Raw genomic sequence first — 25,877 nt, forward strand, 5'->3', positions numbered from 1 at the left:
CATATAAGTCACTTTCTTGCACAGAGGATGTATTAGCATTTGGGATCATATGCAAGTCCATGTAGAGTCTGCTTCCACATACAGTATGATCTCTCTTAACTAATAGCAAGTACTTAAAGAGGATGTCATGATAAAGGTGTCTATTAGATATTACTGATTTTTATTGTTTTTATCAATTGTTTCAAAGTACTTCATACAGGACTTTAGGAACTTTGTAATATAAAATTACTCATTTAAGAAGCAGCACGTTTCATGGTTCAAGTGTTTGTGTCTCGCTCTACTCACGTGTATTTTCACCTCTACCCTCGAAACAATTGTGAACTTCATGGGGGAGGAGTCCACCAAAATCAGTGGCCTTACATGCGTGAATTCTTCTCATTTTCATGAACTTGTTACAGAACTGCAGGCAAATGATGCTGACAATTCAGTAAACATCAGTATATCTCTAATAAGAGTGTCATAAACGAAGGTTTGAGTGTGTGCTTTGCAGGTCTGTGAGAGGAACATTGCACAAGCAGACCGTGTTTGTAAAACTCGCCATCCTCTGTGTAGTTTCCACCTACTAAATCACCATCTTGCGAGGGAAGCAGGATAAAGTATTGGACTCTCCATGAGTTTAAATTTCTGCAAGTGGAGAACAATGTGTGACTCTGCTCCCTTGCAATGCATTTGGAAATCTTAAGGGGAAGTAGAGTATAAAACACTGGATATTCACCACTGCATTGTTTATTTAAGGCAGAAAAAGAGGAGAAGCAAAGACTCTGTGGTCAGATAAGTGATCTTTTCTGTCCATAGAAATACGAACTCTCACTCATATAATCTTGAAAATAAATGTGCAAATAATTTCGTTTTTAGTAACATTTGAAACAACTCCCTCTTCACCTTTTCTCCCCAAGGTTTCTGTGTCTTTAAACTTCCCTTTTAAAAAGTCTGAAATAGACATTTTCTCTTTACCCTCCTCTTCTCCCTCTTCCCCCCTTTCTTTTATAAGTAAGTGTAGCACTAGCCATGCCAACACAATTTCTGTGAGCAACTGCAGGCTTCTTCCCACCCCCTAGAGCATGAGATGGTTCAGGTCCCCAAAGTATTTAGATCATTGAGTTTGTGACTATGCTAGCACTTAAAAAACAGGACTCAGGCAATGGATACACAGCTTCACTGATTCGTCGTTTGGTTTTGTTTTAATTGTGTATATGTGCCTGTCATTATCTAGCGTCCTTTCTGAAAGTATTCCTTGTTTGTCAATTGGATCTTTTTTCATGGGGCTTTGCATCTAATAGTAATGCTTATCCTGCAAGTCGAATTCTTGGCTCCAGCAGAACAGAAATAGTATGCTTTTAATCATGTCTAGCATTAGCTCTAAAGCTAACTTAGGTGAGCACGGATTTCTGAACTGCTTACCTGTGTAAGCTTATGATGTAGTGAACATCAGTTTTCAGCTGGAAGACATTAAAGGTATTTTGAAACACAATGAGTGTACAGTGTCCATAATTACACTCTGCTATTCTCTTGGTACTGTTTAAGTACTAATTTTAGGGGCAGCTGGCTTGCAATTTAAGTGTGTACAACATTAAATATAAATGAACTAAGTAAACTAGGGTTTGGTATGTTTGAGGTAAGAATCTGAATTTTAATATATGCAGAATTTACATGTAGTGGTCTCCATGTGTGGTTGGTATCACTGTGATATCTATATTTTGGTTTTGTCATGACTGGTTTGTCATTTGTTTTTGTGCAGGAAATCTTGTTGGATAATTCTGTGTTGGTAGGTCCCTGTGCCTTGTTAATCCTAAACTTTTGCAGTTTGCCGTGGTGTTTTTTTATTTCACTTTTTATCTTTTCCTTTTAACCATTTTAATGTAATTTCTTTTAGCATGTCAAGTGACTTTTGATTGTCATCCTAACCAGACCCTTCCTAACTTTCTGCAGATGGCAGACATACATTTCATTTATGTGCTTAGTGAGGCATAATTTTGTTTTTAACATGTTAAGCACAGAAAGGGAACTGTTTGTTCATTTAAGTTTGTATGTGATGCTTGCATTTTGTGTCTGTTATTTAGTCCTGTCCCCTGCTTAGAATATGAGAGAATGAGACTGGTGAAAAATGTGCATCTTGCACTATTGAGCAGCCTGAACTGGATCCTCTGTTTTTTCCCTATAAAAAATGAGCACGGAATTTATGCATGTCCAACTTGAAGTAGAATATGTAGAGTGCTTGCATAAATATTGCATTTAAAAACTCACTTGTTTTTAAAGTTTCAATTAAAGTATCTTGCAGACATACTTACTGAGTCAGATTTCTTTCCTTTTAGAAGAATTATGCAGAGATTGTATCTTTGTGTGTATCAAACATGTAATTCTGAGTATTGTAGATTCATGTGCATGCATTGACATTCGGAAGATGAAGCTTAGTTTTGTTAATGTAGCAAAGCTGAAATTCTATCTCACTCTGTCCTGAAGTTGTTCTTTTTAACTGTATGTTAACTAATATATATTAGTCATTTTGACTAACATATATTAACCTGTTGCTGACAAATGAGGCACATGACCTTGCTGCAAGGTTTCCCTGCAGCAGACACTCAGCTCTGTCTATTTTAAGGATGGCAACAGCTAAGGGTGCACAATTGCTTACTTGTAGAGAATAAATTTTTGATGATGACCTAATCTTAATTTGAAAGAAGCTGCATAGATATTGGTGTAGGTATCTTGCCTGGCCACACAGCTGGTTCATTGGATCTTTGGAATCTCCTTCAGAATGTTCTGAAAATTGAAAGCAAGCAAATAAAAATAATAAAAAAAAAAAACAACCAATCCCAAAAAAACCCCCAACAAAACACAAAAAAACCAAACAAAACCAAACAAAAAAACCCCCAACAACAACGACAACAAAACTACCTGGATATGTCATGAGTTTTTTAAGTGTTTTTCCTTGTTCCTGTAAAAGTGAATCTGTTACAATGTTCTTTTCAGTATAAAGAATGAACGCTGGCCTGGCGGTGTTAAAATATGATGATGCTATAAACTTTTTTGCCAGAAATTGCTCAGGAGAGCTGACTTGTCTCAGTGTGATACATTCACCAATAACTCTCACCCTTTCTCTCACAGCCTTTAAAATGTAATTTGATGTAATCTGAGTATATAATATTTTTTTGTGATGAAATTGCAGCAATGTTCTTTTTGCCCTTTCTTATAAACTTCCTTTCATGCATGGGAGTTCAGATTTACTAAAGCCTGATTGACTGTCTCACCCTTGGTTACGTTGGCATTTCTCTAGTTACATCTGAGGATGATTAGAGTAATTTTCTCTTGCACTGAGTCTTCAAGCCCATTATATATACCCTGTAGTCAAAGAATAGAGTTCATTGTTCTTTGAAACCATGATTTAGCTGTCACTAAAGTTAATGGGGCTCTTCCTACTGATACTGGTGGGAACCCAAACCAGTCTTATAAGTCACCTTTGGCGAGAAAATATTAAAAGTACTGATATGTTAAAATTGATTACAGGTGTTGCAAAACCTTTCATTTGGGATTTAAAAAAAAAAAAATAGAAAAAAAAATAGCATCAATTACATGCTTACTGACTTCACAGATTTGTCATAACTGCAATTGTTCTGAAAATACTAGCCTTACTGAGGTATTACTGTCGAGGTTTGTTAGCCACTTTACTGTTTCTTCTTGCATATTTCAGGTGAATCTCTGTAGCTCATACTTATTATTGAGACGTGCAGTGGTAGCTTGCTTACGTCAACTTGTGCAAAGAGAAGCTGCTGAGGTATCAGAATATGCTGTTGCATTAGTTAAAGAGAACAGAGAAGATTTTACTCCAGGTAATGTATTGAAGTTTTGAGATCAAATATTTTGAAACATTGATAGAGAGTTTTAAACTCTGCTATGGGTATGAAAACTTTGCTGTGTTCTTGAAATCTTTTAACTTAAAAGGTTTCTATATAGTACCAAATTATGGAAGCATCCAAAGCCTTTCTTAGTGATAAAATGAAGATACTGTTGCTTTTCTGTAGATAGTAAAGGTCACTAAATGAGAAAATGCAAGTGGAGTTACAGAGAAACCTATCTAACCAGCATCTGTTGTAGTAACTGCTTCGTAGTCGAGCATTTTATATGCATATTCACAGTTTTGGTTTCTCACATAAATTTCTTCTTAAATTAAAAATCTGTCATTGAGGGAAGGTGTACAAAACTTGTTGCAGAAAGTTTCTGTTGACCTCTTTGGAGAACTAGTTAAGTAAAGATCACTTGTGTGCCCTTGAATTTTTAACTTCCTAAAGGTTTGAGGTTTTTTGCTAAAAGGCCTGAGAATAATCTCTAGTTCATCCGAGGATGATGGTGATAAATGATTTCATTTTGGATTTCAATTCAAGCTGATTTGGAAACTTTCAAAAAAGATAGGTGTCCTGGGTTCAGCTGTAACAGTTATTTTTCTCCTTCTTAGTAGCTGGTGCTAAACCACGACAATAGACTATAGTAATTTAGTAAAATTGCTTTTTAAAATGGGTCATATTAGGCAAATAAAAATTGTTCATATTCATTTAACAAATTATTTCCATGTGTCTGGTTTTGAGCTTTGTTGGAGAAAAATTTTAATTTCCTTTTCAAGTTAAAACATTGGTTTAGAGTCACCGCATGAGTCAGTGTGAAGAATGAGATGGCCAAAGATACTGTTTCTCAGAAGCTCAGATGCTATGGTGCTGGTAATGCTGTGAAATTCAGAGTAGGATCCCCCCATCCCTGGTAACTTTCTTCTTGTTAATGCATTTTTGTAGAAGTTCAAAGTTTGTTTTGTATTCAGATGATTTAGATATGGTATTAAAGGAATTAATACTGTTATTCAGAAGTATTTCAGGACTAGATACTTATTCACAAGATATTCTTGTGTGCAACCTTCGGTCGGGTTTCTGTGGTCATTACTGCAGTTTTGTGATGTACAGCATTCAGCTCACAGACTTTGTTCTTAGCAGATGTTAACATCAGAGAAATAGGCCTGGAGGGGGCATTGCTCAGCTTGCTGGACAAAGAATTGGATCAAAGATTGTGCCAAGATATCAAAGAGACTCTGACTCATATGCTTACTTCAATGGCAGTTGGAAAGCTCTCTTTTTGGCTGAAGCTTTGTAAAGATGTTCTTGCTGCCTCAGCTGGTAAGTCCTAATACACTGTAGTGGAGAGAACACAATGAAAATAAGGCCTGCAGCAGTACAGTAGGTCATTGAGGGAAAGTATTTTTGTTTCTTGAATGCTTGACATTGATGAAGTGTATCATCGTCCTTCATAATGAAACTCTGGACCCTTTAACTTAGTTCTTTCAAAAGGAACTTGACTTTCTCACTTCTGATTGCCTTTTCCCTATTGAACAAGTTTTTGTAAACTTTTTAGTATATCTTATCTGTTCATATTCTTGCTGATTCTTGCTGATCATGGCAGTCAGGTGAAGTTCCCGATGACTGGAAGAAGGGTAATATAACCCCCATTTTCAAGAAGGGGAAGGTGGAAGACCCGGGGAACTACAGACCAGCCAGCCTCACCTCTGTGCCTGACAAAATCTTGGAGCAGTTTCTCCTGGAAAGCATGCTAAGGCACATGAAAAACAACGAGGTGGTTGGTGACAGACAACATGGCTTCACTAAGGGGAAATCCTGCCTGACCAATTTGGTGGCCTTCTATGATGGAGCCACGGAACTGATGGACAGCGGCAGAGCAGTTGATGTCATCTATCTGGGCTTGTGCAAAGTGTTTGACACTGTCCCGCACGACATCCTTGTCTCTAAACTGGAGAGACATCAATTTGATAGATGGACCACTCGGTGGATAAAGAACTGGCTCGATGGCCGCACGTGAAGAGTTGTGGTAAATGGCTCGATGTCCAGTTGGAAACCTGTAACGAGTGGTGTCCCTCAGGGATCAGTGTTGGGACCGGTCCTGTTCAACATCTTTGTTAGTGACATGGACAGTGGGATTGAGTGCGCCCTCAGCAAGTTTGCCGATGACACCAAGCTGTGTGGTTCGGTTGATATGCTAGAGGGAAGGGATGCCATCCAGAGGGACCTTGACACGCTTGTGAGGTGGGCTGATGCCAACCTTATGAAGTTTAACCAAGTCGAGTGCAAGGTCCTACACCTGGGTCGGGGCAATCCCAGGCACTGCTACAGGTTGGGTGGAGAAGAGATTCAGAGCAGCGCTGCGGAGAAGGACTTGGGGGTGTTGGTTGATGAGAAGCTTAACATGAGCCAGCAGTGTGCGCTTGCAGCCCAGAAAGCCAACCATATCCTGGGCTGCATCAAAAGAAGTGTGACCAGCAGGTCAAATGAGGTGATCCTGCCCTTCTACTCTGCTCTCGTGAGACCTCACTTGGAGTACTGTGTACAGTTTTGGTGTCCTCGGCATAAAAAGGACATGGAGCTGTCAGAGCAAGTCCAGAGGAGGGCCACGAGGATGATAAGAGGTCTGGAGCACCTCCCGTATGAAGACAGGCTGAGAGAGTTGGGGCTGTTCAGCCTGGAGAAGAGAAGGCTGCGTGGAGACCTTGTAGCAGCTTTCCAGTATCTGAAGGGGGCCTATAAGGATGCTGGGGAGGGACTCTTCCTTAGGGACTGTAGTGGTAGGACAATGGGTAATGGCTTCAAACTTAAACAGGGAGAGTTTAGATTAGATACAAGGAAGAAGTTCTTTACAGTGAGGGTGGTGAAGCACTGGAGTGGGTTGCCCAGGGAGGTTGTGGATGCTCCATCCCTGGCGGTGTTCAAGGCCAGGTTGGACAGAGCCTTGGGCGACATGGTTTAGGGCAAGGTGTCCCTGCCCATGGCAGGGGGTTTGGAACTAGATGATCTTAAGGTCCTTTCCAACCCTTACTATTCTATGATTCTATGATTTATAGTCCTAATTTTAATTTATTTCTGTATCAGAAATGAAAATTCAGGATACAATTAGGCTTGTGGGTCCTCTGCAATTACTTACAAGAAAAATATTCAGCCCCTGTCTTCTATTAATAATAGGAATCATGCAGACGTACTATATCACAATGAAACTCCTGAGCAGAGAAAGTTAATTACTATGTTGAATATTGGGGGGGTGGAGGGGCGTCTTATTTTACCTGCAATGCAGGAGGAGAACTTGCATTTAGATTTGTATTTGTATGGAAAGGTACTAGCTTCTAATGTGCCACACTTATTTTAAAAGTGTTTTTTTTTTTCTTTCACTTCTTTCACTGAAGTTCTTAATTTACTTTCTTGGTATTTTTTGTCTTCCAGCAAATAATATCAAACGAATGTTTTCTTACATTTTATTTTTTATTCTAGCATTTACTTTAAGGCACCAAGGTTGAAGGGGGTCATAGAGAGATGGATTTTGAAGAGATTTCCTTATGAGTCCTTCCGTAGTTTTCAGTTACAGCAAGACGGAATATTACATTTCTTCTTTTATTCTTTTCTTCCTCCTTTGTCCTGCATACAGATTTCAATACAGTAGTTCCAGTAGACACCACTCAGGAAGAGGAAACTGCCAAAGTGGATGATGCATCTATATTAACGTCTGACAGCGATGAGAGGTTCCATCCTTTCAGTAATCCACGATGGTCTACCAGAGTTTTTGCTGCAGAGTGTGTCTGTAAAATTATAAGCCAGTGTGAAAATGCAGGCAGTGCACATTTTGACATAACTTTGGCTCAGGAAAGAAAACAACGTGATTCAAGAGGTGTGTGTTAAGCACTGAAAGAATTTCACAGAATGTGAAGTATGCTTAAAATAAATGTTAACTGTTTATATCTTAATGAAATTCATCATAAATTTGTTGTTTGTGATCAGTGAAACCTGTAATTATTCTGATTAGAAGCCTATATCTATTAAGGTGTAGAGCAATTTTTATTTGCCAAAATATGCTTCCCTGGTCATAGTACCATGGCTTATGCATTGGAAGCCTTTGTTTCTGCATAAGCATTGGCAATCAGAGGTTATAGCTGGCACCAGCCTACACCATCACAGTTTGGTATCTGGCAGTATGACTGAAAAACTCCACTCTTTTTTTCTTTCCATAATTCGCATAATTACCAGTAGAAACACAGTGCCAGTTTTCAGTACCTCTCTATGTTTATCTGGAGGTGTTTTCCTCAAAACTCTTTTTTTAGAAAATCTGCCTCATACAGAAGAATATTTATGGTCTGTTATCTGGTTGGGGGTTTTTTTAACATTCACATGGAAAGGAGCCTAGATGATCAGCATTTTGAAAATGTTGGGAGCAGTCTTATAAAAGACTGATGTCTAAAAAAAAATAGACTTATGTCGAAATCTAAATTTAATAAAAGTATTTTGTTTTTTAATTTCTGTTCTCTCTTCAGATGACTTTTTGGTATTGCATTTAGCCGACTTGATCCGTATGGCTTTTATGGCTGCCACAGATCACAGTGATCAACTTCGTCTTTCTGGGCTTCAAACATTGCAAATTGTTGTTCGGAAGTTTGCAGCTGTACCAGAACCAGAGTTTCCAGGTCATGTAATTCTGGAGCAATATCAAGCCAATGTAAGCACCATTGCTAATAACTTAGAAAAGTTTAGAATTATGATTAATCACTAAAAGAAATTTGCTTTTTACGGTATGTAGAGCTAGAGTTCGGTTTCAGTTAGTTTGTTACTGAAACTATTATTGATTTCTTCAGACTTAACTTCCTTAAGAAAGCATCTTTTCTGTTGGCATATAATGTTTTAGCCCCAAAGTTTTGCAAGTTTCAGCATTTTTCCTTCTTCACTATTTGAATACAGGAAAAACAAAATAGAACATCAGGGTGGGTTTTTTTTTTGGTTTTTTTTTTTTTGAAAGCATTGCTTTCAAAGTGTAGAAGTGTTGCAAGAAATATTAGGAACAACTGTCATTTAAAACTTTCCTTTGAAGTAAGTAGCCTTTGCACACCAGAGATCACACTATGAGACCTTGGTCAATAAATAAGCTAGAGGAGGTAAAAACATGGGTTGTTCACACAAGGTCTATTACAGTTAAGCTTGGTTGAGACTTATAGAAAAGATGTCTTGATCATTTTGCATTCCAGACCACACTTGTGCTAAATATGACAGGCAGCTGTGTTAAGCCTCATCTGGCTCCCATTCTTCAATTTCTAGCAGGCACTGAGTAAGTCAGATCGCTTTCTTTCATAGAAATTGAGAGATCCTGAAACTAAAGACATCCTAAATCACTTTGCTCTTGCTTTTGCCATTAGAATTCTGTTCTACTGGCACTTCCCTGTGGCGGAGGAGAATTGTTTTGATCTAGTCTGGAACTACCAAGGGAAAAAAATTCACCATCTGTTCTTGCTGGTCACAAGTACTGCTAATAATTCTCCTTTTTAACCTTCACTACCCTTAAAGTGTTTCTGCTAATACTATGCATAGATCTGCTCATCAGCTGTTTCATAGAGGTTGAAGAGATGTGAAGCAGTTAAATATCTAGTCTTTTTCTTGTCTGGTGGTTTTTTAGGTTTTGGGTTATTTGGGTTTTTTTTCCATAAAATAACCAGAATTAGAATAGATGGATAGAGATTTTCCAGGCTTAAGTAATGGTTCCTGAAATCTTGTTCAGATATTCCTTAAATGAATGAATGAAGTCTGAGCTTTAGGGGTCTGAAGAAACTGTCATTAATTTTCATTAAAACCAACTCCTTTTCACTTAATTTCTGAGACTTGTGTTTGTAGTACTTGTACCACACTTTGTGCTTTCATCCCAAAGAGCATCAGACTTAAGTCTGAGTGTTCAGATATCAGCTAAAGCAGCAAGGGAAGTTTTCATTAGCCTTCAGTGAAATAGCTTTCAACAGTAAGAGCAGGTAAAATCTCTGTAAGCTGATAAGTATATGTTTGTGTGTTCTTTATTAGGTGAATGGGGTTTGTGCTCTCCCCTTGTTTCGCTTTGCAAAGCTGACCAACTTCAGCTGTTTGTTTCCTTAAATCTGTATCTTTTCTGAGCAAGGAAATACCACTCATTAGGTGTCTTGCAAGTCTTTCATGGTTTGGAACATTGCTTTTTCTCTTGAGGCCTACTCATCAAGTCAAGAGTTAAGGAAGGAAGAGGTTGCTTTTTCAGTTTTAGGCTGTGCAAAAAATAGAATCAACTTTGAAGACCCCTCTCAGACAGAACCATGTCTTTAGTGTAAGCAGAACAATAAAAGTATGACTGCAATTGTCTCCCTGCTCTTTAACCTCACTGAAACAGTCTGTGGAAAAATGAAAAGGAAACTATGCTTTATAAAGAAAAACTGCAGCAAAGCCTCCTTATGACAAATAATTATTTAGTTGATTGTTTGCTATCTATTAAATGTTATATAACTTCTCTTCAGGTTGGAGCAGCACTTAGGCCGGCCTTTGCTCCCGAAACTCCTCCTGATGTCACAGCGAAAGCATGCCAGGCAAGTGTTGAAAGTCTGAAGTCTTAGGTAATAGAGCCTCTGAAATTTTCTTTTTCCATGATACACCACACAAGAAGAAGGAAATAAATCATCTAGCCGCAAATCCTCAATGTACACAAAATGTCACCCCTGTTACCTCTGTATTGTAACAACTCAAAGATTTTATACACTTTAAAATCTTTTGTAAAACTTTAGCAGTTGGTACTTTGGCTGTTATTTGACATTCCTCTAATGTTTTTGGTTTTCATTACTTATGTATACTAAATTGCGCTGTCATTTAACACTGATTATTATCTAAGTGTGCCTGTGTCTCAGTAGAAATTAAATCTGTCTTTCATAATTTTACAGATTGAAAAAAGACTGTCCAGTGGTGTTTGGCTCTTTCTCATTATTTCTGTTTTGCAACACTAGGTATGCAGTGCTTGGATAGCAAGTGGTGTAGTAAGTGATCTTAATGACCTTCGAAGGGTTCACCAGTTGCTTGTATCCTCTTTGCTCAAAGTGCAGGCTGGGAAAGAAGCACAAAGTCAACAATATAATGAAAGCACCTCAACCATGGAGATATTAGCTGTGCTTAAGGCTTGGGCAGAGGTTAGTGTAACAGCTCTGTAATTATAGTCTTGATATCTGGTAGGTGAGTTAGAACTTTTCAGACAGAATGGTTTCAGGAATTGCTTACATGCTTCATCATATACAAGTTGCTGGTCCTTTGCTTTGCTTTGATACTGCTAAACAGTACATGAACTTCATAAACTTGACAAAAGCACTGCTAGTTAAACTGTTCATATTACACTGTACATTAATAGAAATATGAAGTTATACAAACTCTGTATAACTTTGTACTGGATCTCAGATACGAGAAACTATGACAAAAGAAACTATGGATAAGCTTTCATGACCTGTAATTTATGAGTATTTCACTTAAGCTCTAGGCAGTTTCTTCTCACTTAGAGTCTTACTTATTTCTTGTTTCCAGAATTTAAAGGAAACATCCTGTTGTAGGGGAGAAGTGGAAGATGGGCTTGGTGGTGCTTAGTTGCTGGCCTGAGTAAACCCACTGCAACTAGAAAACTTGAAAAAGATACAGAAATCATAACTGTAGGAGATGGATACTCACAATAGCTAACTTCAGATTAGTTGAACTGGTCTCCTATGTCTCCTTTTGAGAATGGCATTTTGAGGGGCATTTTGGAGAGACTAAAGAGGGTTGCTAGTCTGAAAAATTCTGAAGCCCATCTTTTTTTGAGAACTAGAAAGGCATCTTCTCACATTGAAGTTAACCTACTGATAGTAACACCCAAAGTTTGCAAATTATGCGAGACTGTACTCTTCATTCTTTACTGCTAACACAGGGTAATACATAGTTTGACAAGTTGGTTGCAAATGCAATATGTCATTTCAGTTAGATTTAGGAATGTTTTGACTGTGGTTTCAGGATCATGTTCGTAGGTGTATTATTTGATAATAAGTTCTTCAGTCTTGTAGCTATAACTGTAACGGGGTTTGATGTTTGGAAGCTGAAGCTGAACAAGTAATACTTTATTTCTTAAAGGCAGAGAAGTTACTTGCAGCTATGTTTAGGAATTTTAGCAAGTTTTCCATTATTGGGACTCTTGCATCAAGATCAGCTGGGGCAGTGGATTCAAAAGGTTTAGAAAATAAGTGCTTGTTCACCCATGCCTACTGGACTTGAAGCAGGAATAGATTCTAGGAAACCTCGTACTGGTTCAACAGGCAGTCATGCTAATATCACAGTAGTTTTCCAAGTGTTAATATTTGTAAATCTCTCTCCAAATATGTAAACAGGTTTACATAGTTGCAGTTGAAAAGCAGAAAAATCAAAGTGATGCACACAATCATTGTTTCAAAATTGCAAACTCTGCAGAGGAAAACTACAGAGATGGAACATTTTCAGCCAGTGGACTGCTGGACTTAGTACAGGCAGATCTTGGAACACTGAGCAAGCTCTGGCTTGCTGCACTTCAAGATTTTGCGCTCTTAACTTTGCCTTCAGAATATGCATCACAACTGCCTGCTGAAGGTAAGAAAGCAAATCAGTCATGTTTTCACTTGTAAATGCACATCATTAATGCCCTAGCTTGTGTTAAGATCACAGTAAGATTAAATCGTATAGAGAATATGCGTACTTGTATACGTGTCTAAATATAAAGACTGGTTTTGAGAACAGAGGTTTCACTGATGTGAGGAGTAGTTTGTTTGGTGTTCTTGTTTTTTGGATAATTTTAAGCTTGAGAGAAGAAAAAGGTAATTGTATTGGATTCTATCCAAATAAATCTAAATTAAATGCCCTTATTAGGCTGAATTTTAGTATTGAGCGTTAAAAATAAGTCATGCATAAAATACGATAAATATAATTGCAATGAAAAGAATAATCCCTTTACAAGAATGAGAAAATATGGTAGTTGAAAATAAATTATGTCCTTAAAACTGTAACTTTTCTTCTTACAGGGGGTACATTTTATACAGCAGAGACAATTGAAAGCGCCAGACCTCATTACTACAACTCCTGGGCACTGATACTTCATGCTACAGCATTATGGCTTACTAGCACAGGTTTCATCGTTGTTGACCCAGATGAAGGAGTTACTAATCTCTCTAGACCTGTCACCCCAACTACAATGTGTCAAGATTCTTCTACTAGGCCCTTGGTGAAATCTCCTGAGGATGTGAATACTGACAGATTTCATCTTATCTTGGGTTAGTGAGTGCAAAATCTGTCTAGATGCTGTAACCAAAAATGTAATTTTAATAGATAAAACTGTAACAAATTTATTCAAATTTAACTGCATCACTGAATATAGCATCTTTTGGAAAAATATCCAGTCAGAAGAATTTTGAGTCCTAGTGAGAAAACTGTAGAGTGTTTTCTCAAATGCGGTAGAAAAAACACTCAGTGTGAGTGCACCCAGGTTCTGAAAAAGTGCTTACTGCTCTGCTCATAAACATGCAACTTCAAGGGCGGATTTTATCACAGTTGTAGCACTACCGTTACAGAGTGTATGGTTTAGCATCGCTGATGTAGTTTAGCATCACAGAGTAGTGTGTAAGTTGGAAGGGACTTATGGAGGTCATCTTTTCCACACACTCCTGCTCAAGCCAGGAGTTGCCCACGACTGTGTCCAGATGGCTTTTGAATATCTCCATGGATGGAGGCTTCACAACCTCTCTGGGCAACCTGTGCAGGTGCTCAGTCACCCTCACAGTAAAAAAGTGTTTCTTTAAGTTCAAATAAAGCTCTGTTTAACCGTCTGCTACTGCAGAGGATTATCAGGCAGTCAAACTCAGTCCCAATTCTCTAAATATACACAATTAGGTATTTCTGGTTGTATTTTTCTTTGGTCTCTCTTTTGTATCCTTTTGTAATCATTTTTTTGGAATGGGTTTGTATGACCCAAATGCATCTGGCTTCTTTTTCATCCCAGTCTTCCTGCACAGTTTCCCTTTGAACTCCATTGCTCCCTCAGTTAAAAGTCAGACCTCTGATGCAAAAGCTGCTCATTTTCCCTGCTTCCTAAGGTACTGGATTAGTGCTTCAAATTTCATATACTTTGCCATAGATACCTGGCTTGTTTCTTCTGCTTCTGAACATACTGCACTTCTTCATTTTCACTTCCTAGAGAGAAACTAGAAGAAGTTTAAAACATGGACACTTTCTGTTGCACAGCTCTTAGTGTACATTGGTCGGTTTGCCAAGTCATCCCACATTCTGGAATTAGAGCTGTACAACTGGAATGAGAATATGGATCACAGTTTATATGAAGTTTATCTCCAGTGTCATGAATTGTCATCTGAAGAGTCCTGAAAGCTCAGGAAAAAAAGTGGTTCTTTTTATCTGCTCTAGGATTGGCAAGCTTAGGCTTCATGTAATTTATTTAATTTATTTATTGCTGGTGATCCAATTGTGATAGCTGCATTCTTTAGTGTTTTTGTAAAATGGGACAATAAAACTTCTGCTTTTGAATTTGCGAATGTTATTACTTTCTCCATTATTTCCTTCTATAACATAAATCAGTGATTGAGCAAATATTCTGCGATACACTCATTATTAATTGCCTACCTATTCATTGGACTTAGAGTGTCTTACTCAGAAATTGCTCTGGATTTTTATTTTTTTATGTTAATAGCCAGTTGGAATCATGTCTTATACTGTGTAGAAACGGAAGTTCTTTAATTGTTTTGAGGGAAATAGAGTTCTTGCCCCAAGATACTAGCAACAGGAGATGAATTCACTTAATATGAAATGCAAATGCTATATCTGCTGAACCTACTGTTGGGTTACACAGCAATTGACAAAATTACTTGTTTAAAATTTCACACACACATGGGTTTTTTCTTCTCATGCTTACAGGAATTAGTGTGGAATTTCTCTGCTCTCCTGGATCAGATGCAGCAATGGAGAACATTATTGCCTGCTTACGTGCCCTACAGGCACTCTTTGATGTTCCATGGCCGAGATCAAAAATAGGTGGTGATCAGGTAATGTCTCAATGATCAAAAGCCCCCCAAAACTAAGGCATAATTTTGGTTTGAGTACTATCTGTAGTATTTACTGTATATGCAGGAATCTTCAACACATAAGTAGTAGGTGAATTATATGCTTTACCAAAATCCAAAGCTGTACAGGGAGGAGAGGAAAAGAGCACAACATGGAACCTGTAAGAAGACAGTGAGGGGCAGTGAACTTGAGGACATTTCGCCAGGAAGGAGTAATTAGATGAGTAGGATGAGAGCCAGGTAAAGACAGAATTCCAGGAAAAAAAAGTTCTCTTATTCCTTCTGTCAAGGGACAGTTCAATTAAATCTATTGTAAATATTGAAGATGATAAAAGGAAACTGTACAAAATCAGTGGTATTCAACAACAACAAAAAACCCACACAAAAAAACCCCACACACAACACACCAGTGATCGTAAAAGAAGTAGTAACTTCAAAATTCCTTTTTTTTTTTTTTTTCCTTTAAGTTAAGCTTTATACCATTCTGTGTGCCATGCAATTGTCTAACATGGCAAAAGTGATAGAGCTTGTGGACGTGCCCAAGTTCTGCTGACCATTGGTGCTCTCTCCAAGGAAGGAAATGCATATACTATAGCAGACTTACAGTGTAGTATCTCCACCTTCAAGAGTTAAAAAGCCATAAGATAAAGATTACTTGGGGGTCTTTTTTAGTAGTTTTCAGTGCCTTATCTCTAAATTACTGTGATTACTATTTTGTTGGGAAAATTGAGCAGGACTCCTGCTACTGGGAGCTAGGAGCTAGATCTGGAAGAAAATGCCAACTCCTGAGATTGCATCGATTATACTGTGTTCCTTAGTGAGATTAATAAGAGTAATACTGTTGGTTTTAACAGGTATTAACAAGTTTCTAAAATTCCTGCATTAAAATGGGGATATATTAAGCATTTTTCTTACTGTAGGAGTTGGGTGTAGAGATGCTGAATGTTTTGCATCGACTGATACTGACCAGAGAATCACCTGATATTCAGCTTGCTGCCCTTGAAGTGGTTCAGCTGATTCTTTTTGCAGCTCAGGAACATGTGAAGGAAAAGCGGAGAAGTGCAGAAGGTACAGTAATGTAAGAGATGTTGAATACATATTATCAGGGTTAAAGCAATTCTTTCTTGGAAAACTGCTTTCTTGAAGGTGATATTCCAAGATGCATCTTAATTTAAAGTGTTTCACAATTGGTGACTAATCCTGGTTTACTTAGGTCAGTCCAGGTGCCTGACATGAGAAATTGGGGTGGCATGATAGACAGCAGGTGTTTTTGGAGGTGAGTAGAGGGCATGAAGTGAGGAGGAAGACTGGAGAAACTGCAGTTGGGATAGTCTTGTGTGGTGTCAGGGAAGGAGGAGTCCTAGTGAAAACCTGGGATCACCTGCAGTAGAGTAAGGGAGAGACTCGGCACACACAGCTGCTACAAGCCATACTTCACTAGTTACTCTTATTGTAACTTCCTAAAGTTCATTTTGTAAAATAAAAAATCTGGGAGAAGAATCAAAACACTTATATCAGGTGACATCATACTGGCATGGTGTCTCAGCACATTGTATGTCTGAATTATTGCACACACTTTTTCCTTTCAACAGTCAGTGCATAGTTTGCTTATTCAGGGGGATGGATGTTTGCCAGTAGAACTTTGAATACATATGCATGCACATAGATATGTATCAAGATTATCACCTGGTGATGAAACAGTCTTAAGAAGTAAACTTTCTGGAAACAAGGTATAGCCTGCAGATTTCTGCTATATTTCTGTTTGTTTTAGTTGATGATGGTGCTGCAGAAAAGGAAACATTACCAGAATTTGGAGAAGGCAAAGACACAGGAGGACTGGTACCCGGGAAATCATTAGTCTTCGCAACACTGGAGTTGTGTGTTTGTATTCTTGTCAGACAGCTTCCCCAGCTCAACCCTAAATTAACTTGTAGCCCTGCAGTTCAATCTGGAAAACATCTGTTACTGTCAGAAGATGGAAGTAGACTGGTAGCAGCAGCATTAGTTATTCTCTCTGATGTTCCTGCAATCTGCTCTCCTGAAGGTATGCTGTTTCATCACAAGAAAAGATTAATGAAAGAATATTGGGCTGTTCTGAGCCCCCTTGTTATTACCTAATTTTCTCAGCTGGATAAATCTGGCAGCAAGTTGTGTTGATTTGCTTGTGACAATTTCCTGTTCTAATTATTTTTTTGACTGTCAGATTACAAAACAAGTTACAAAACTGAAACAATTAGAGGAGTAGTTTTTCTCTTCCTCCCACATGTAGCAGTGCAATTAATAGATTCATTTTGTTAAGGGAAGTATATGATAGCTACATGATCAGGTTCTTCTTGAATTGTCTATTCTGGAATTTATAATGCTGACATAAATTAAATTTAAAAGGGAAATGTATCATGTTACCTTTCACTAAGAACCATCATTTGAATGTTAGGAAACCACTCTAAGGAATTAAGGTTGATTTTTTTTTTTTTTTTTTTTTTTTTCAGACTAGTTGATTTTTACCCATGATTCATTTTGGATTCACTCCAAAGTTCAAGGTGGTTCCCCCCTGCCACCCCTCAATATCATATTCATATGTATGATCTTTCAGTACTGGTACAGCCACACTTACAAACCATTTCTGCCCTACTCCTCTGTTCCTACCTTAGGTGTCTGTGTTACACCTTAGGCAAATTTTTGTATTTACAAGCCATGGAAATTTTTAAATTTTTTCTCAATTTGTTCTCTGTTACAAGATTCTTCTTCAGGGGATAGCGTATTCCAAATGGAACAGTAGGCAGTTCTTGCTACCACTGCAGGGTGATGGTGTGATTTCTCTTTCCATCTGCAGCTTGTTATTTATAAGTTCAAAGCAAAAGGAAACAAACATAGCATCACTTAAATCTAAGGGCAACTATCTTGTATGAGAAATAATCTGTGATTTTTCTTTTGTCTCTGTAGTTCTTTTTGTCTTTAACTGTTCAGGTTATTCCACAAACCAACAGCTTGGGACCAGATGGGATGTTTACCCTAGAGAACTTAGCATTTAAGTCAGGTGACTAAAATGAGGATCTTAAGTTTGCTTATACAGTCAGTTGAATAAAGAAACATCTCTAAAAGTCAACTCATATAATCAAAGAGAACTCCTATATGGAATTGCATCTTTTTTTTTTTCCCCTTTAATAGGTAACTGAAGTTAGAGTCCTGTGAGACTGTGTCTCTTACTTAAGGCACCTGTATATGCATATGTATGTATGCATAATAAAATTTTCAAATAAATGATGCTTGTGAACTGCATTTCCTACTGAATTCCAGCAGTCAGTTTTCAGACACTTGGCTGTTTAAAAATAGAAGGTAGATGTCCTCAGGTTCAGAAAATACTTACGCATATGTCAGAGACCCTCGTTATTCAACAGGTCTCTCACAAACAAGAGCATATTAAAATCTTTTAAAAACAAGTATTTGCTAATTAGGCAAGGACATAGGCACATTAAGCCATATCTCAACTCTGTGCTTTGATGAATCGGAACTTAAGACAGTAGTAACATGTAAGTATGTAGGTTTCTAGATTGTCTCAAATTCATGTAGAGTTCTGTACTACTACTAGATTCAAAGACATAAGAATATGCAAAACTGCTATGCCAAGCTATTCCAGTGATTTTTTTATATAGTCTCTTATTCTGACAGATTGACTGTCAGATTCTGAGGGAGAGATGAAGATCTGTTCAGTAGGCTGTGGGACAATCTGCTTCTCTCCTTAGGTCTCCTCTTTTCCAAAATATTTGTTAGAGTTTTTAATCATAATTTTAGGATTTTTTTTTTTAACACATTTTTAGTCTGTGAATCCTCTTCTTATTAATCCAGCTAAATTCTTGACTGTAGCGATTTCCTGGAGCAGTGGCAACCTTAGCTAAATACATATCATGCGGGAGAAGCATTTCCTCTTACCAGTTTTGAAATTACCTGCTGTTAATTTCCTTCACTGTATTGTCTTGCAAAATATGCTTAGATGTTCATAATTTGTTTTCTCCTATTCAGTGCTTTGTGTACTTCCATAGCTTTTCCTCTTCTGCTCCTCAGTGGCTCTGATCTTTCTGTTGTTTTCTCTGAACATGACATAATTCCATACTTCATATAATAAAATCATCAAGGAAAAGATATATAGTGCTAATTTAAAAGGGGAGAAGATTTAACTTCATTTATGCAGTCTGCCTCCTTGTTTGCTATAGCAAGTCACATGATATTTCAAATCTTCAAATTACCAGTGCCTCCATTCGCATAGGTGATTAAAAATTATAAATCGTAAATAGAAAAGACATTCCAAGAAAACTGCGGGGGGTTTTTTTTGGTTGTTTTTTTTTTTTTTTTTTTTTTTTGTAAAAGGTACCTGAATTTTTTAAACTTATGTGAAATTAATTTGCTTTGTTTTACAGGAAGCATTTCAGTTCTTCCTACTATCTTGTACCTAATCATTGGAGTACTTAAAGAAACTGCTGTGAAATTGCAAGATGGCCAGTTACCTTTGACCGTTGCTGCATCTCTACAAGCTCTTAAAGGACTCTTGTCTTCTCCAATGGCTCGAGCAGAGAAGAGTCGGACTGCTTGGACTGATCTTCTACGTAGTGCTTTGGTCACAGTGCTTGACTGTTGGGATCAAGGTAAGCACAAATCTGAGGTTTGTGTGTTTAAAAATGAAACCAAAAAAAAGTTTGGGTGAAAGGTTGGTTGGTTTTATTTAAATTAAATGCATGCACTCCTTAAAAAAAGACTAATATCTTAGTCACAGGAGAACTAGCTGGCTACCAAGTACTGTTGAAACTATAGTGCAATCTTGTCCTTGCAGTTCATATAAGAAGTCATCTGTAAAGGTATAAATGTGTGTTTGCAGGCGTTACCCCTGTATTATGTAGTGCCACAATGTAGTTATGTGCTACAATGGAATAAGCAGGAGTTATGGCTTCAGCATACAGTTGAGCATAAAAGACAACTCTACTGCGTGCAGGTTCTCCACAAAGAACTAGTGTCTGTATTGAAGCAAAGGGGATTAAAACAGTGGTTCAAGAATAAATATTTTTGTCATAAAGTTAGTTTTCTGTGTGCTGCTTCTTCAACTTCCCAAGTTTTTATTATTTTTATCATTTCTTATGTTTAATCTCCAAGTTGTAACTTGCTGGAACTGTTATTTATAATGTTGGGGTTTTTAAGATATAGCAAAAGAATTACATGTTCTTCATGCAAATTTTATGTTCTCAAAATAGGTTGTACCCTAATATGTCATACCAGCTCTTCAAAGATATTTATTGTACTTTATATAGAGGAACAATGGAATAGGAGTATGCTGTTATTTCTAAATATGCATATAACTACTCCTGAATTCCCCTTTTGGCCTTGGCTTTTATTACAGTAAAAGTCCATATCAGTGCATCAGAGTATGCTGAAGAAATGTAGACATTGATATTTCTATTCCACCTCTTTGTAACACTTGAATTCATAGAATTGCTTTTTAATGCAAATCTAACAAACTGCTTACTTTATTGGTAGTAGATGGGCTTCTCCAAGAACGTGATGAAGTTAGCCTGCTTACTGCTATTACAGTATTCGTTATGTCTACCAGTCCAGAAGTTACTACCATAGAGTGCCTTCAAAAGCATTGTATTGAGAAGTTTAAAATAACACTTGACTCAAAAGAGCCTCTTGTAAGTACTGGTGAAGTTACAAGAATATCAGTATCACATTAAATGAATTTTAGGTTTATTTTACGTTCAGTTGGTTCACTTGTCCTGTATGTTGATTCCAGTTAATTCTGTCCTGCCTACATCTGTTGTATTATTTTGAAACACAGTTTGAACAAGTTAGCAGGAACATGCCCAGCAGTGTGTTTTATCATATTTTATTCTGTATACATTCCTGTATTCCTATGGGGTTTGGTTTTTTTTTTAGTGCATCAGACTCGGAGCTTTATATATTGATAAGTACACAACACAGTTGTGTAGTTTTTCAGGCACCTGTTTATTTGTTTATTTTGTTTTTGACACACAGATAGTATCTTTTGCACAGGAAATCCCTCAGTTCTGGGTCTTTGAGAGCTGGAGCAAGTACCACTACCTAAATTTTACTGTCCCGTAAGCATTAGCTCCTGGCCACTGCTGGAGGCAGCAAATTGAACCAGATTAATGCTTTGTTCTGACCTAGTATAAATATTTTTAAATAGTCGCTTTAGATTGTAGTGCCATAGTTCTTCTGTTACTATACTTCATCTGAAAAAGTAAAGTATCAGAGGGGGGAAAAAAATCCATCTGTTATCATTGCAAACACAAGTGGCTTTTGTAGGAATTGGGACTTTCTCACTCTGAAAGTTCAGCTCTGAAAATAACATGCATTAGATTTCATGTTTGACTGTGAGAATTCACTGTAAACTGGTTTACTTGTATCTTCTCTGTGTATATTCATGTAGTAATAAAAATTTAAACAAAGTCACCTTTACTTGAGAAATAGCTGTAGGAAAGTACTTGTTTATATATTAATACATTTCTAGTATTATAAATGTTCGTTTCCATAGATAGGAAACCAGGGATGCCAAATATGACTGCAAGAAAATGGTAGTATGCATTTGCAAATTTTATCCAAGTGTATAGGTATCTGAGCCTTTCAGAAATTATGTAGGAACTTGATATTTCGGTCCTGTTGACTTCCAGTGACATGCAAGCTAATGCACCATTTGAGGCATTGTAAAATTGTTTGGCAGAGGTAATGCTTACATTTAAAGCACCTATTTTCAGTCAGCTGGTTTTTTTTGTGAAAAGGAGTCTATTTTCAAAACAGTACCAAGACATGATCTTCACACAAAAATAGTATTTTTTCCTTAACTCAAAACTGTAGGAAGGTGTAGGACTTGGGGGGAAGAAACAGGAAGCATGATCTAGTTTCTCTTAATAATTTGATTACAAGTTGCAACGCTCTTATAAAGTATTATGAATTAGCAGCTTGCATCCTGGTGAATTTTCAAGCTGAGGCATGTTCCCCCCCCCCCGCCAAGCTTCACCTGACAAGTTATGACTTTTAAAGCATTCTGACATGCATTTTTAAGTTATAACACTTTGTAACTGCAGATTTGATTTTTCCCTTTAGGTACAGTGTAAGTGCTACCAGCTGCTGCACTCCATCTTTCAGCACCCAAACAAAACTGTGTCATATCCTTATATTCATTCTTTAGCACCATCCATTGTGGGAAAACTGCAGGAAACAGAAAAAGCAAAACCTGAAAATGCTGCTGAACTTCAAGTCATTGAGGAAGGAATAAAGGTGGTTGCAGCTCTTACAGCCACTGCTGAGGAAGAGCACCGTAAGTTACTTCCATTACTAGTATCCAAAGCATTAGTAAATTGCCATAAAAGTTGCCATAAGTAACAAATTAAAACAAAACAACCACTAGGAATCCAGTCCTGAACACTAATTGGTAACAAAATTGTGAACAAGAATGTTGGTTCTTTTTACTGTACAGTTCAAATAACTGTTTGCAGCTTTATAGTTTGTGTTAAATGTTAACTCAGAGAAAAAACAGTTAGAATTTGAAGCTGTTTTTAAAAAGTATGTGTTTAAGTTGTGTTTTCCATATTTATAGGCACTCATTTGGTGGCCGGTCTTCTTCCCATCCTTATTTCCTTTCTTTTGGATGAAAATGCCCTGGTTTCTGCTACAAACTCAGCAAAAAGTCTGCATGAGTTTGCTTTGCAAAATCTGATGCAGATTGGTCCACAGTACTCATCGGTTTTTAAAAAACTAATGGCTTCTTCTCCAACTATGAAAGCAAGGCTCGAGTCAGCTGTAAAAGGCAATCAAGAAAGCATCAAAGCGAAGACTGCTAAACATGCAAAGAATCCTGGGAAAAGTTCAAGCATTCAGCTAAAGACCAATTTTCTTTAAAGTCTTATATTGTCATTTTATGCACTTTGATATCAACAGCAAAATTTAATTTCTAATCAGAGTAGGATCACTGTGAGTTGATCTCATATATTTCAGTTTGCACTGAAGTATTACAGAGTTTTTAAGAGAAAGCAAATCTCTATGACTTTCTTGTTAGTGTAAGACTTGTTAAACATCTCTAAACACTATGAATAAATCAGAGGTCATCTAATCTGTATTTTTTGATTACTTTAAACTAAAATACCAGAAATGCACATGCCTATATTAAAAGCTATAGTGAACTTTACCATAGGTATATTTAGGAACAGCCCACACTTAGCCAGTAAGTAAAATTAATTTTGTTTTAAATGTTTGTCAAAAATAAGTTACCCTGGTTGGGTTTGAAACCTAACTGGGACGTAAATTTACTTGCAGGTTGTAATCTATCCTAATTACTAATTTAACACATTGCATCATTAAGTAAACAGATCAAATATCCTCATAAGCCTTACAATAGATTACTGTTGATCTCAAAAAAAAAAAAAAAAAAATCTACTCAATGAAGGTAATATTGATAGCTTTAATCCTAATAACTTCTCAAACTGGCTGAGATTTAATGAATGCTGTTAAATACAGCTCTACAGTGCTTCTTCACTGAGGACTCTAGTGCTTTACACAGTGGGACTACTATGCATATGTAAGTATTCGCAGGCTTGGTGCCTTGCTGCTTGACATAGTCTCACTTTTCAGGATGTATACTGGTGTTAATTTTGTATTAGGCTAGCCAGGCAATTGAAGCTTACATATCTTGTCCAGGATAGGACAGCAATTTTAATATACTGTGCCTCAATTCAGACATCTGCTCTATCTGGATGTATGTTTCCCGATCTTTAAATGATCGGATATATATGTACATGTAACTCACCTAAACTTACATATCTCTGCAATGAGAGATGGGCATATTTGAAGTCAGCTTGTCTTGTGTCAAATGAAGTACAACAAACTCATAATAAGGAATATTTAATTAACATTTTTATCAAGGGACATATTTTAATATAGAAAAATAACTATCAAAATTGCAATGGCTACAAAGTATTTTCTACATATAGTGTGATGAATTCTTTCTTAATACCCATATTATCTAAACCAAACACTATCAAACTGAAGATAGTAGTTCCGTCTTGAATTTAATTACTTTAAAAGAAAGAAGAAAAAAATAAGATTTACAGAACTGAGAAACACACTGTGACTCAGGAAAAGTGTGATGTACTGTATTTTATTATAAGTTTTGTATATAAATATTATTGTAAATTGTACAGAATTAACCATTTGACCAAAGTTCTAACAATTTGTTTTTCTAATTTACATAAATAAAGCTAATTTTCTTCACTTAAGATTTGTCTTAGTCATTTTACTCAATAGCAGAGGAGCTCTGAGGACTTCTGTAATAGAAGGAAAATGTTTTTATACTGCCGCAAGGAAACTAGTAAGAAATGTTTGAACTGGATGCACCAAGGTTTGTGACTTGACATTCCAGGTCTTCCTCTGTTCTGTATAGCACAATGAGTAAGTAAGTAGGATCAGGGAGAGAGACTTGACGTGTGTGAAATGTGTGAACTATGGAAAGATGGAAAGATGGTTGAGATGCCTTCCATCTTTCCCTGGTGAACCAGAAGTTCTTTGTTCCACCTCTTCATTGCAGTCGAATCTGTAGTTGTTGGCTGTGTTGAAAGGGAATTACATTAAAACAACTTTGTTGGCTGCAATAAACCAGAATTAGTCAAAACCGTGCAAAAGCATCACACAGTTGGGATGTGGTTGTTTTTAATCGGGTACAAGTCTGTAGCACTGCGGCTGAATAAGCAGCATTTCTTACACAGTTGCTTAGGCTAGAGTAAGTCTGAGAGAGATCTGGTATGTTCCAAGCTGCAGGAGTCACTTTCAGGCTGACAGAAACCTCAGCCAAGTGATGCATGTATCACCAGAAAGAGGGATTACCAAATGCATAGGAAGCATAGCAGGTTTTTTATTAATAAAAGTCAGTTGTTAATTGGAATTTCCAGAGGGATTTTCCCCCCACCCAAGACTGCCACAGCAATGTGAGTCATGACAATCACAGGAGGGGTGGAATGGTCTTGGATAGTTTGGTAGTCTATCAGATGTAATAGTAATACTGCTTAGTAGGGATCAGGCAGAAAATTCAATAGAATTTCAATATAGTTTTTATTTAATGAGGTTGGATGTATCTGTGGCAATAAGAACATACAAGGGGTCACTGTGACAGTCTCTTCTAAAGCTTCATCCTTAATCTCACTGCTAGGTATGAGGGTTTTGTTTTCAACTTCCTGAAACATAACTATTTTATCAGTAGACAGCAAGTCGGAAGCTGTTTCCTAGAAGAGCATATTGTTTCTTAACTGTCAGTGGTCCACTAATAAACTGCTTGTGTTTTGTGAAAAACTTGGCCAATAATACTTCAAGCAAGGCAAGAAAGCAAGGGGAAGAATTCTTAGAAAATTAGCACTCTTTGTTCAGCTTTTAAATAAAAGATACAGCAAGGTAGATTATTATTCCCTGCACTGTGGTGTCAAAAACCATAGGAAGAGTCATTCCCTTGTGTCTTAAATGTAGCACTACTTGGCCAGCCTTGTTCCTGTGGGCATTCCTAGATACTGCTTTTTGCATATGAGAAACCCACATGGCCTGGTTACACACTGAGCAGTAAAGTTGCTCTTAAAATACAGACATAATGAAATAGTTGTTGAGTTGCAACCTTTGATCCTTAAAATAGCCAATAAGCTTCCATGCAGCCAAGTGTTAAAAGAAGGGCTCAGAGTTGTCCATGGAGCTCTCATCTGAGCAACATTGGAGCTGTTGCTGTAGATGACGTTTCACACTGGACCTCAATTCCATTAGCTGAAATATGCAGCAAACACTTCATCTTCATACATGCTGCTCAAGCTATGTAGTGACAATGGGGTGTAGTTTCAAAGACATAACAAGTATATTTGGCCAGACGTGACACAATTTACCTGCCTCTAACATTTTAAAATTGTGAATACTGGAAGTCAGTTATCTA

At 37.2% G+C, this 25,877-nt stretch overlaps 1 protein-coding gene across 5 annotated transcripts in view; it reads left to right on the forward strand.

Annotated features, from left to right (window-relative positions):
* The window catches only part of HEATR5A (HEAT repeat containing 5A), a 68,808-nt gene extending 44,616 nt beyond the window's left edge, over positions 1–24,192 (forward strand). For 3 of the 5 annotated variants that reach the window (XM_030483754.1, XM_030483749.1, XM_030483753.1), the window contains 16 exons: positions 1,739–1,765; positions 3,689–3,827; positions 4,977–5,156; positions 7,465–7,704; positions 8,345–8,526; positions 10,331–10,399; positions 10,811–10,990; positions 12,206–12,440; positions 12,869–13,117; positions 14,769–14,896; positions 15,835–15,982; positions 16,686–16,958; positions 19,330–19,554; positions 20,438–20,592; positions 22,025–22,238; positions 22,518–24,192. In XM_030483754.1, coding sequence (XP_030339614.1) covers positions 1,739–1,765; positions 3,689–3,827; positions 4,977–5,156; positions 7,465–7,704; positions 8,345–8,526; positions 10,331–10,399; positions 10,811–10,990; positions 12,206–12,440; positions 12,869–13,117; positions 14,769–14,896; positions 15,835–15,982; positions 16,686–16,958; positions 19,330–19,554; positions 20,438–20,592; positions 22,025–22,238; positions 22,518–22,819 — 2,946 coding nt within the window. In that variant the 3' untranslated portion in view covers positions 22,820–24,192. The remainder of the gene's footprint in view (positions 1–1,738; positions 1,766–3,688; positions 3,828–4,976; positions 5,157–7,464; positions 7,705–8,344; positions 8,527–10,330; positions 10,400–10,810; positions 10,991–12,205; positions 12,441–12,868; positions 13,118–14,768; positions 14,897–15,834; positions 15,983–16,685; positions 16,959–19,329; positions 19,555–20,437; positions 20,593–22,024; positions 22,239–22,517) is intronic. The other 2 variants (XM_030483750.1, XM_030483751.1) reach the window with 2 other exon arrangements.
* Positions 24,193–25,877: the final 1,685 nt, after the last annotated feature.

Source organism: Strigops habroptila, chromosome 4 (genome assembly GCF_004027225.2).
Source record: "Strigops habroptila isolate Jane chromosome 4, bStrHab1.2.pri, whole genome shotgun sequence".
NCBI lineage: Eukaryota > Metazoa > Chordata > Aves > Psittaciformes > Psittacidae > Strigops > Strigops habroptila.